This window comes from Anolis sagrei, chromosome 3 (assembly GCF_037176765.1).
Source record: "Anolis sagrei isolate rAnoSag1 chromosome 3, rAnoSag1.mat, whole genome shotgun sequence".
Lineage (NCBI taxonomy): Eukaryota > Metazoa > Chordata > Lepidosauria > Squamata > Dactyloidae > Anolis > Anolis sagrei.
In genome coordinates this window covers 4,032,212-4,044,467 of record NC_090023.1, presented here as the reverse complement: position 1 = coordinate 4,044,467, position 12,256 = coordinate 4,032,212, and the positions used below count along the sequence as shown (strand labels likewise).

Sequence of the window (12,256 nt, the reverse complement as noted above, 5' to 3'; positions counted from 1 at the left end):
CATGCCACCATCTCCCCGCTGGAGACTTAGGATGGCCAAGCCCAGACAACAAGACCAAAGCAGAGACCTGGGGCTTTGTCCTGGAGAAGGCTTTTGCATTTGCAGTCCTTTCTTGCTCTAAAGCGTGAAGCTCTGCGTCTCCATTCTTCCTCTTTTTGTCTCCTGCAGGTACCTTTGCTGCGATACCCAGATGGAGCTCCGGGCCTGGTTTGCCACCTTCCTCTCCGTGCAGGTAACTCCTGAAATCCTCTGATTTGGAGCTTGGGGAAAAATAGGGAGCTTTTAATTGGACTACAACTCCCAGAATCCCCAGCCAGTGATAGAGATTCTGGGACTTGCAGTCCATAGTTGCAAAGTGTTCTTTGGTTTCCTGATCCTTTTTCCCTTGCTGCAAGTGGACTGCCATGAATTATGCAGACATGGAGCACATCTGCATAATTATGCCAAAGCTTTGCATAATTCATCTCCCAGTCCTTCAAGAGAACTGCCTATCCCTTGTTCTTAGTGCTTATTTATACAGAGGTGGACCCTAAGAGTTGGGCCAAAGGACCTAAAGATTCCCAGAGAGATATTTCCCTTAGGGATCTCTAGCTACTCCAGCCCAGCTTTTTGGTTGACTTCTCTGCAGACTCCGATGATCCTATGACTCCTTTGCAGTCACGGGAACAGAGGTTGCAAAGGGATCATAGGATTATGAGAACAGAGGCTGCAAAGGAGTTGTAGGACCCTAAGGAGAGAGGTTGCAAAGGAGTTATAGGATCATAGGAACAGATGATGCAAAGGAGTTATAGGATCATAAGGACAGAGGTTGCAAAGGAGTTATAGGATCATAGGAGCAGATGATGCAAAGGGATTATAGGCTCGTAAGGACAGAGATTGCAAAGGAGTTATAGGATTGTAGGAACAGATGATGCAAAGGAGTTATAGGATCGTAAGGACAGAGATTGCAAAGGAGTTATAGGATCATAGGAACAGATGATGCAAAGGAGTTATAGGATCATAAGGACAGAGATTGCAAAGGAGTTATAGGATCGTAAGGTCAGATTGCAAAGGAGTTATAGGATCATAAGTACAGCGATTGCAAAGGAGTTATAGGATCATAGGAACAGATGATGCAAAGGAGTTATAGGATCATAAGGACAGAGGTTGCAAAGGAGTTATAGGATCATAGGAACAGATGATGCAAAGGAGTTATAGGATCATAAGGACAGAGGTTGCAAAGGAGTTATAGGATCATAGGAGCAGATGATGCAAAGGGATTATAGGCTCTTAAGGACAGAGATTGCAAAGGAGTTATAGGATTGTAGGAACAGATGATGCAAAGGAGTTATAGGATCGTAAGGACAGAGATTGCAAAGGAGTTATAAGATCATAGGAACAGATGATGCAAAGGAGTTATAGGATCGTAAGGACAGAGGTTGCAAAGGAGCCATAGGATTGTAGGAACAGATGCTGCAAAGGAGGTGTAGAATCGTAGGAACAGATGATAGAAATGAATCATAGGATCAGATGATGCAAAGGAGTTATAGCATCGTAAGGACAGAGGTTGCAAAGAAGTCTCAGGATTGTAGGAAGAGATGATGCGAAGGAATAATAGGATCATAGGAACAGATGATGCAAAAGAGCTATAGGATCATAAGTACAGAGGTTGCAAAGGAGTTAAAGGATTGTAGGAACAGAATGCAAAGGAAGTTATAAGATCATAGGAACAGAGGATGTAAAAGAGCTTTAGGCTTATAAAAGCAGACGATGCAAAGGAGTTATAGGATCATAAGGACAGAGGCTGCAAAGGAGTTATAGGATTGTAGGAAGAGATGACGCAAAGGAATTGCAGGATCGTAGGAACAGATGATGCACAGGAGCTATAGGATCATAGGAAAGGAATTGTAAGACCAGATGATGGAAAGGAGTTATAGGATCATAAGGACAGAGGTTGCAAAGGAGCTATAGGATTGTAGGAAGAGATGATGCTAAGGAATCAGGAACAGATGATGGAAAGGAGAGGTTGCAAAGGGGTTATAGGATTGTAGGACTAGATGATGCAAAGGAATTACAGGATCATAGGAACAGATGATGCAAGGGAGTTATGGGATCATAAGGACAGGGATTGCAAAGAAACTACAGGAACATAGGACCAGATGATGCAAAGGAATCATAGGATTGTAGGAACAGAGGATGCAAGGGAGTTACAGGACTGTAGGAAGAGAAGATGCCAGAGAGTTGCAGGATCATATTCTTTGCCTCACTCCTCCATTCCTCATGAGTCAGGACCTGGTTTTCCCTTGCCAAGAGACTTGATTTTAGGACCTTGAGGGGGAGAGACAGGGGCACATCTGCATCCCGGAAAAACCTGTCGCTTCTTTGCAAGAGCCCCCTCTGATCTCTCCCCTGCCCTCTTTCTTCTGCAGCACGGGGGCAACATCTGGCCCTCGGAGTCATCCAAAATCCGGGCATCCCGGATCCAGCAGGATTCCCGACTGGGGAACATCTCCTTGATCCCTCTCCGGGGCAACGAGAGCGAGATGAGGAACAGCGTGGCTGCCTTCACGACCGACCCCCTGACGGTGAGATTGGGATTGGGGCAGCATGGGGCTTGTAGGGCTCCCTTACAAGAAGTAATAGCTTTTGACATTTTGGCGTCACCAAAAAGGAAAGCAGCCTCAACTTAGATGTTGACCCTTCAAATGCATTGCAATGCTCTCTTTCTTTTTTCACGCTGCACAATTGATAGCTCTGTAATTGTCAGGAGTCAATTTCTGACGGCATAAAAACATCACAAATTCCCTCCGTGACATCCTGACTGAATCATCCTGGCTGCCTTTTCTCTCTGTGACATTTTGAAGCCAGAGGAGGGAACTGGAAACCTTTTATTGGAACTTGTGAAGCAACAAGTTCTAATAAGGAAACTGAGAAGAGGGGGGAGATGGGCAGGAAAAGTGTATAAAAGGAAGTGGTGGTGGGAAAAAGTCAGTAGTGTCTTTCTTTGCTGCAGAGATACAAGCAATATATCCATTTCAAAGCAAAACCGGCTTGTGAGTGGTTATTTAATATTGCTATATAGCTCCTACAGCCTTACAGTAATCCACTTTAACTCTCATGGCTGCAACCTGTGGAGTTCTGGGATTTATGGTTTCATCTCAATAACTCTCCCTGTACTGTGCTGTGCTGGTCATGGACCGTAATAGAGACTTCTTGTTGTTGACTCTCTCCCCCTGAAGTGCAAATCCCTGGATTCAATAGGATGCAACTATTGCAAAAAAGGGGCACCGTAGCCCTATCATTATGCCATAGGAAAGTCTCAGGGCGATTGGAGTCCTTTGGGGCCTTTGCAACACATGGCTAATATTCATATATGCAATCAATAGCTCCTTTTATTAAAATGCCAGTATTGCATCCAATGGCAAAAGGCCTCCATAGCATGGAGATGTGGCACTTCAAGTGGTGCCAGGTGCCATTTGTTCTATAATGTAGATCAGGCATGGGCAAACTTGGGCCCTCCAGGTGTTTTGGACTTCAGCTCCCACAATTCCTGGCCTCAGGTCCTTTCCTTCCTCAGTTGCTTAAGCGGAAAAGGAAAGGGAAAAGGACAAGGAAGGGGCCTGAGGCTGTTAGGGATGGTGGGAGCTGTAGTCCAAAACACCTGGAGTCCCTAAACGTATGCAGAAGGTGATTAAAAACTAATGTTTAGACCCATGCCAAAAAGTTACTTTTCTAAGTGATGGCGTTAATGAATTAAGCTAAATGTAATCCCAGTTGTTTTCTAAAATGGTCACACAGAGTTTGCAAGGTATCCTCAGCAAAGTCTCTGGGTGACTTTGGCAAGGAGAAATCAACTCAGGATGACATCGCCATGACAAATATGATGTTTGGTTTGAATGGAATTGTATGAAAGATAAATAAATGAGAGCTAAGAATTTTGGAGACACCATTCCAACATATTGAGGCCTAAAAAGAACTACCCTCAGGAACCGTAATTAAAAGTTGCTGAACTGCTGACATTGATGACCAGTGACAAATGATTAACTGGTCGAGAGCAGTACGTGTGAAAAAGATCTTGGAGTCCTCGTGGACAACAAGTTAAACATGAGCCAACAATGTGATGTGGCGGCAAAAAAAGCCAATGGGATTTTGGCCTGCATCAAGAGGAGCATAGTGTCTAGATCTAGGGAAGTCATGCTCCCCATGCTCTATTCTGCCTTGGTTAGACCACACCTGGAATATTGTGTCCAATTCTGGGCAACACAATTCAAGAGAGATATTGACAAGCTGGAATGTGTCCAGAGGAGAGCGACTAAAATGATAAAAGGTCTGGAGAACAAGCCCTATGAGGAGCGGCTTAAGGAGCTGGGCATGTTTAGCCTGAAGAAGAGGAGTCTGAGAGGGGATATGATAGCCATGTACAAATATGTGAGAGGAAGCCACAGGGAGGAGGAGGGAGCAAGCGTGTTTTCTGCTTCCTTGGAGACTAGGACGCGGAACAAAGGCGTCAAACTACAAGAAAGGAGTTTCCATCTGAACATGAGGAAGAACTTCCTGACTGTGAGAGCCGTTCAGCAGTGGAACTCTCTGCCCCGGAGGGAGTGTGGTGGAGGCTCCTTCTTTGGAAGCTTTTAAGCAGAGGCTGGATGGCCATCTGTCAGGGGTGATTTGAATGCAATATTCCTGCTTCTTGGCAGAATGAGGTCGGACTGGATGGCGCAGGAGGTCTCTTCCAACTCTTTGATTCTATGATTCCATGATTCTATGAACTGTTGACATTGCTGACTTGATTAACTCTTGGTGGAAAAACAACATGTTTACATTAGTCAAAGACATAACATTACAGAATGTTTCAGGCTGGAAAAACATCTATCTTTCATTTCCAACTTTGGAACAACATCAGCAGAAATATTGCTATATAAGAGACCTTATTACAATCCAAAAATTGTGACAGACAGCAGTGCTGTTCACCCGCCATGCTCCATTGAAGGAGATAGTGTATTTGGGAGTGTCAGAGGATGTATTTAGGAAATTTTGGCATTTTCGAAGTTTTGGAAGTATTGGAAAAGTGGCAGATTTACAAGGAAACACTCTGGCCTAACCGGTGTTCTTCTCCAAGGAGGGAGAATATTTATATGCATGAGGATGACTGAATGTTTGTATGGGTAATGTGAATGCCAATGTAATTTCCCTTTGTTTGTTTGTTAGCCAATATAACTGTAGGTTGTTTGTGAATTCAATATAGTTACATAGAGTCTGTATGTCTAAATGTTGTTCTGCAAAAGTTCTGATACCCTTTCTTTTACTGGAAAATTGCAACAAAAAGAACCTATGTGTTGGGGTTCAGCCTGAGTTTGAACTTGAACCTGATTCTCTGTTTGTTCCTCCTGATGCAAATGAAAGTATATTTACTGATGCTAGTGGAAATGTACCTTTTGATGCCAATGCTCCTGAAATTAGTGAGGAAGAAACTGCTGTAGGTTTGGAAAATGCCAATGTTCCTGAAATTAGTGAGGAAGGAACTTCTGTAGATTTGGAAAATGAAAGTACCAGTGTTCCTGAGAATGTTTCAGAGGGAGACCTTGAACTTTCCCTCCCTTCTGCACCTGTTAACTGTAATGACAACAGAAGGGGCCAAATTTGGGAAGACAGAAGTAAAACACTCAGTCTGCGTCGATCCTCCCAAATTCAAGAATTAAAAACATTGGCTTCGAAACAGAAGGGCGGTTCACGGAACCGATTCTTGAGTTTTAATTGCAATATGCCAGGCTGATTGTCTCAGTTCAGGCATCGTTTCAGAATTGATGAAGACCTTGGCAGTTCTCCCGGTTCCCTGGTCATAGTTTGGGAAGATTTCTAGGATATCAAGTACGGTTAGTGGATTGCTAACAGATTCCAGTATTTTCCCAGTGAGGCTTTTGGTTTTGCTTTGTCCATTTAAATTCATGTTTGCTGATTTTGCTGTGGCTTTTGACTTGCATTTTCCCTGTATTTTGTAACCATTTTTCTTCAATAAAAAAGGATTGTTTTTCACAGCCAAGTGTGGTGGAGAGTTATCTTAGGGCCTCGTTCCCTGCTCTGGATTGCAACACTATGCTTTAAGATTATTGACATTTCGGTTTTCATATCCTTTCTTTTTCTTTCCAGCTTCTTCGGGAAGTGTGAAACCGGAAGGCGGTTGTGCAAGGTAATTTGGGTTTGGGCCACAGATGTGGCTCTTTCATGCTATGGCTCTGCATTGCATTACCCCGTGGAGTTTGGGAAGGCACTTGGAGAGATTCAGTGGGAGAAAACACTCCTCCCTAAACTGCAAATTTATTTATTTATTTACGATATTTATATGCCGTCCTGTTCACCCCGAAGGGGACTGCTGCAACTCAGAGTAAGCTTCACCTTGGTTCCAAACACCACCACGCAAGAGGTGTAGTTTTATAGTTTATTGAGGAAAAAATCCAAGTCAAAATAAAGAATAAACATTGCAAAGTTCCAAAGATTAAGGTTAAATGCAGAATATAGTTCCACAGATGTTCAGGTAAAAGCAGGAGACACAATCCTATTGGCAAAGTTCAAACCAGAGTCCCAGGTACAAGCAATGGAACAATTGCCCCATGAATCACAATGCAAGGAATCCCAAGCGTACTGCTTTCCAGGCTAAGGTTATTCCATGAAGCTTTCAGGCTAGTAAGCTACGTTGAACTGACACTTTCTCAGGGTTTGCAAGAACACTAAATACCTTTCTAACATGAAAACATTAGGCTCTCATCATCATAAAAGCATTGCGATGACCTTTCACCGAGCTGGCTTCTCGTCTGTCGGCCAGACGAGAACTCCGCCTGACCCTCAGATCAAGACGAGCTTGCCAGGTCAAGTCACTATCTGCACTTTCGGTATCAGTATGGGAAGGCACCTGCTCGCTATCTCCTTCGTTAAAATTCCTTTCTGCTGGGAACGGCTGTGTTGACACTGCAGTGTCTGTGGGAGCCTCAGAAGCAGGCCCAGAGATTTGAGGCACAGACAAAGAGCCAGGAAGCTGAATCCCAGCAGGAATCTGAATCCCATCATCCTCATCATCAGAAAACAGCTCAGCCACGACAGGGACTCAGAGCAGCTTACAAGATACATATACATACAATATTATTAGCATAGCACCATACCAGAATAATATATTATTATATTACACCATACCATTATACTGTAATATTATTAGTAGTATTACATGTAATATAAAATGTATAATTATAATATCATATTATTATTGTTAGTATTATATTGTATTAAATTATAATATTATATATAGTATATGTATATGCATATTATTATATTATATTATATATTATTATATTATATTATACTATATTATATTCATAGAATCATAGAATCTAAGAATTGGAAGAGACCTCATGGGCCATCCAGTCCAACCCCATTCTACCAAGAAGCAGGAACATCGCATTCAAATAACCCCCGACAGATGGCCATCCAGTCTCTGTTTAAAAGCTTCCAAAGAAGGAGCCTCCACCACACTCCGGGGCAGAGAGTTCCACTGCTGAACGGCTCTCACCGTCAGGAAGTTCTTCCTCATGTTCAGATGGAATCTCCTCTCTTGTAGTTTGAAGCCATTGTTCCCTTGCGTCCTAGTCTCCAAGGAAGCAGAAAACAAGCTTGCTCCCTCCTCCTCCCTGTGGCTTCCTCTCACATATTGATACATGGCTATCATATCTCCTCTCAGCCTTCTCTTCTTCAGGCTAAACATGCCCAGCTCCTTAAGCCGTTCCTCATAGGGCTTGTTCTCCAGACCTTTTATCATTTTAGTCGCTCTCCTCTGGACACATTCCAGCTTGTCAATATCTCTCTTCAATTGTGGGGCCCAGAATTGGACACAATATTCCAGGTGTGGTCTAACCAAAGCGGAATAGAGCATGGGGAGCATGACTTCCCTAGATCTAGACACGAGGCTCCTATTGATGCAGGCCAAAATCCCATTGGCTTTTTTTGCCGCCACATCACATTGTTGGCTCATGTTTAACTTGTTGTCCACAAGGACTCCAAGATCTTTTTCACACGTACTGCTCTCGAGCCAGGCATTGTCCCCCATTCTGTCTCTTTGCATTTCGTTTTTCCTGCCAAAGTGGAGTATCTTGCATTTGTCACTGTTGACCTTCATTTTGTTAGTTTTGGCCATTCATCTCTCTAATCTGTCAAGATGGTTTTGAATTCTGCTCCTGTCCTCTGGAGTATTGGATATCCCTCCCAATTTGGTGTCGTCTGCAAACTTGATGGTCCTGCCTTCTAACCCTTCATCTGAGTCATTAATAAAGATGTTGAACAGGACCTATATTATTAGCATAGCAGAGGAGACAAGGTGGAACTAAATCCCAGAGTTTAGACTAGGACTCTGGCTCTGAATCCCTGCTTGGCCTTAGAGACCCAGCTTGAGCAAGTCACACTCTCTCAGCCTCAGATAGAGTCCAGGGCAAGTCAATTCCGAATAAGTTGTGTTTAAAGTGTTAGTTCCAGTATCCCAGTACTTGGAAATCATTTTTGGTTTCTTTCTCCTTTTTCTGTTTGCAGATCTGATGACAAAAGGCAAAGAATGATGGAAGAAGAGGAGGACAAAAAGAAGAAAGGACTGGGATGGGGAGGAGAGTCAATTCCTTTTTTCTCCCCAACTGACCCATTTCCTGAAAACCCCGAAAGCCAAGAAAGTGGGGGTGCCTTCAAGGAAAAACCCCAACATTGCATCCTCGGTTCCTATCTTTGATAAAGGGATAAACGTGGCCAACTTGTGGCTGAAGAGAAACCAGTTGGTGCCAAATTCAGGACCCGAATCCAGTCTCCAGCCAGACTTTGGGGTCCTGGTGGCCTCGGTAGAACTGGCAAATGGGCATTTCCCTTCTTCCTTGAATCGATTTAGGACGGCAGCCATAAAAGCCATTGACTTAGAATGGATTCTGGGCAAAACGTGGCAACTTTGGCTCATCTTGGTTTGGATAAATTGAACCGAGTGGAACCGAAACTCAGTGCCGTAGAAAAGACAAAAATGAGGAAATTCACACCTATCTCTTTTCTGCCATGCTTCAGAGACAAGGATAAAAAAGGATGAGATTCCTCTGACTCTCGGCACACCTTAAAGTGCGATGATGACTACACAATTGTGCATTTTAAGTCAATTTTGGGGGCATGGAAAGCGGGAAAGAGGGCAACCAAAACATGGCCAAGTTGCTGGGCAAAAGGAAAGTGCTTCAGGAGGCAGCCTTGGACTCTGGAAGGAAGGAGCAAAGTCGGGCAACATTTGGGCATGGAAAGGACCCCAAATATATTTGCGGATGACATCCCATTTGTTTCCTCTGAAGCATCAGGAGCTGTGAAAAAGGGGGGCAGGTACCATCTTTCTCAAGCATCGACCAATCGTTTTCTTCTCTCTCTTTGGTTGTCGTCACTTTGTTTTGTTAATAAATACTCTCTTGGAGGATCTGGTCTGGTTGTATTATTGCTCTCCGGGTCAAAGATTTAGATGCCGAAACTGGACCAGACTGAAGGTGCTCTGATGATGATCATGATGATGTATTGTCGAAGGCTTTCATGGCCGGAATCACTGGTTTGCTGTGTGTTTTCCGGGCAGTCTGGCCATAGTCCAGAAGCATTCTCTCCTGATATTTCACACTGGGATTGTGGCGCAGCTGACTGAGTGTCAGCTGCATTGAGATCACTCTGACCAAAAGGTCATGAGTTTGAAGTCAGCCCGTGTTGGAGTGGGCTTCCAACCAATTGTGTAGCCTGTTGTCAACCTTTGCAACCCGAAAGACAGTTGCATCTGTCAAGTAGGAAAATTAGGTCCCACCTTAAAGTGTGGGGAGGCTAAATTAACTGATTAATGAGGCCATAAAGAAGACTCCAGCAAAGCATTCCAGCGGGGAAGCATGCGGGGAATGCGGAAGTGCTTCATCAGTGTCGCAGATGGACGATGAAAGCGATGGCTCCCCTGGCGGCCAGAAAAAGTTAAATAGCCTCTGTCTATGTCTGTATATGTTGTATGTCAATTGGCATTGAATGTTTGCCATGTGTACACTGTAATCCGCCCTGAGTCCCCTGCGGGGTGAGAAGGACAGAATATAAATACTGTAAGTAAATAAATAAATAAATAAATAAATAAATTTCACCTGCATCTATGGCAGGCATCCTCAGAGGTTGAGAGGTCTGTTGGAAACTAGGAAAAAGGGGTTTATATATCTATGGAAACTCCAGGGTGGGAGAATGAACTCTTGTCTGTTGGAGCTAGGTGTGAATGTTTCAGTTGGCCACCTTGATTAGCATATAATGGCCTGGCAGTTGTTACGGGTGGCTTGTTACTACCTGGGGGAATGTTAGGAGTCAATTTCTGATGGCATGAAGACATCACACATTTCCAAAAGAGGGTGATAGAAACCATGTTATGGAATGTATTGTTGAAGGCTTTCATGGCTGGAATCACTGGGTTGTTGTAGGTCCCCAAACTGGCAGAGCAGGGGTCCCCAAACTTTTTAAACAGAGGGCCAGATCACAGTCCCCCAAACTGTTGGAGGGCCGGATTACAATTTGGAAAAAAAAAAGAATGAATTCCTATCCACAGTGCACATATCTTATTTGTAGTGCAAAAACACTTTAAAATAATACAATAATTAAAAATTAAAATAATTAAAAAGAACAATTCTAACAAGGTTAAACTTATTAGTATTTCATTGGGAAGTGTGGGCCTACTTTTGGCTGATGAGATAGGATTGTTGTTGTTGTCGTGTATTTTCAAGTCATTTCAGACTTAGGTTGACCCTGAGCGAGGGCGGATAAATGACCTTGGAGGGCCGCATCTGGCCCCCGGCCCTTAGTTTGAAGAGGCATTCTCTCCTGACGTTTCGCCTGCATCTATGGCAAGCATCTTCAGAGGTAGTGACCTCTAAGGATGTAGCCCGAAAAAACCTACAACAACCCATGTTATGGAACTTGTGCAGCAACAAGTTCTAATCAGGAAAGTGAAGAGGGGTAGATGGGCAGGAAAGGTGTATAAAAGGAAGTAGTGGTGGGGAAAAGTCAGCAGTGTCTTTCTTTGCTGCAGAGATACAAGCAATATATCCGTTTCAAAGCAAGCCGGCTTGTGAGTGGTTACTTACTGTTGCTATTTAGATCCTACAGTCTGACATTAAGACACTACTGACTGACTTTGGTTAGAGGTCTGACCAAAGCCTAATAGAGAGGCACCAGGACTTCCCTCAATCTGAACCCTTGACTCCTTTGGATACAGCCCAGAATCTCATTGGTTTTTTGAGCGGCTGCATCACACTCTTGGCTCCTGTTCGGCTTGTTCTCCATGAACAAGCTGAACAGAAAAAAACGAAATGCAAAGAGACAGAATGGAGGACGATTCCTGGCTCGAGAGCGGTACGTGTGAAAAAGATCTTGCTGTTACAGGCCCAGTGTGCGACAGAACACTCTGGATGTAGGTGAACTACAACTCCCAAACTCAAGGTCAATGCTCACCAAACCCTTCTAGTATTTTCTGTTGGTCATGGGAGTCTTGTGTGCCAAGTTTGGTTCAATTCTATCATTGGTGGAGTTCAGAATGCTCTTTGATTGCAGGTGAACTATAAGTCCCAGCAACTACAACTCCCAAATGACAAAATCATAATTTTTGAGTGATGGTCACTCCTTGTGTTGTGAGGCGTTTTGTTGCCAAATTTGGTGTGATTCCGTTCATTGGTTCCTTTGTTTTTAAGGTACTCATTACGCACAGAGCATTTTTATATAGATAGATTTGAGCCACTTTGTGTCCCCGAAGCTCAGTAATTTTGCTCAAAAGGGCCAAGCTACAAAAGCCCAAGAGCAAGTCACGCCAATCTATTGGGTGCACACACGCTTTATACGTGATTGAAGACCAAGCAAGCATGATTGATTTCCCTCCAAATATTCGGCTGCAAATGTTTATCTCCCTTGCCTTGCTGAGCGAAGGCATCCTAGTAACTTCATTGCTTCTTGGACTGTCCAGAACTCGCCTTGGAGTGACACATGTTTCCCTTATCTCTGTATTACAGACCAGGTTCGAGAAAATGACATTTTGGGATATTTTTAATGTAAAAAAAACTATATATTTTTCTATTAGGAAACTGCAAACATATTCAAAGCAGAGGAAACATCCAATCAAAAGGAAGGAAAAGAAGATAGAAACGGAGGGGGGAAAGGAACATTTGCACCGACTTCTGACTATTCTACTGATATCTCTGTATCTTAATTTATTTGGCAAATACGTCTC

At 43.5% G+C, this 12,256-nt stretch overlaps 1 protein-coding gene across 7 annotated transcripts in view; it reads left to right on the top strand.

Moving 5' to 3' along the window:
• ARAP1 (ArfGAP with RhoGAP domain, ankyrin repeat and PH domain 1) overlaps positions 1-9,448 on the top strand; it is a 207,682-nt gene extending 198,234 nt beyond the window's left edge. For all 7 annotated transcript variants that reach the window (XM_067466421.1, XM_067466422.1, XM_067466427.1 and 4 more), the window contains 4 exons: positions 169-232; positions 2,409-2,564; positions 6,127-6,166; positions 8,548-9,448. In XM_067466421.1, the coding sequence (XP_067322522.1) occupies positions 169-232; positions 2,409-2,564; positions 6,127-6,144 (238 nt within the window). In that variant the 3' untranslated portion in view covers positions 6,145-6,166; positions 8,548-9,448. The remainder of the gene's footprint in view (positions 1-168; positions 233-2,408; positions 2,565-6,126; positions 6,167-8,547) is intronic.
• Positions 9,449-12,256: the final 2,808 nt, after the last annotated feature.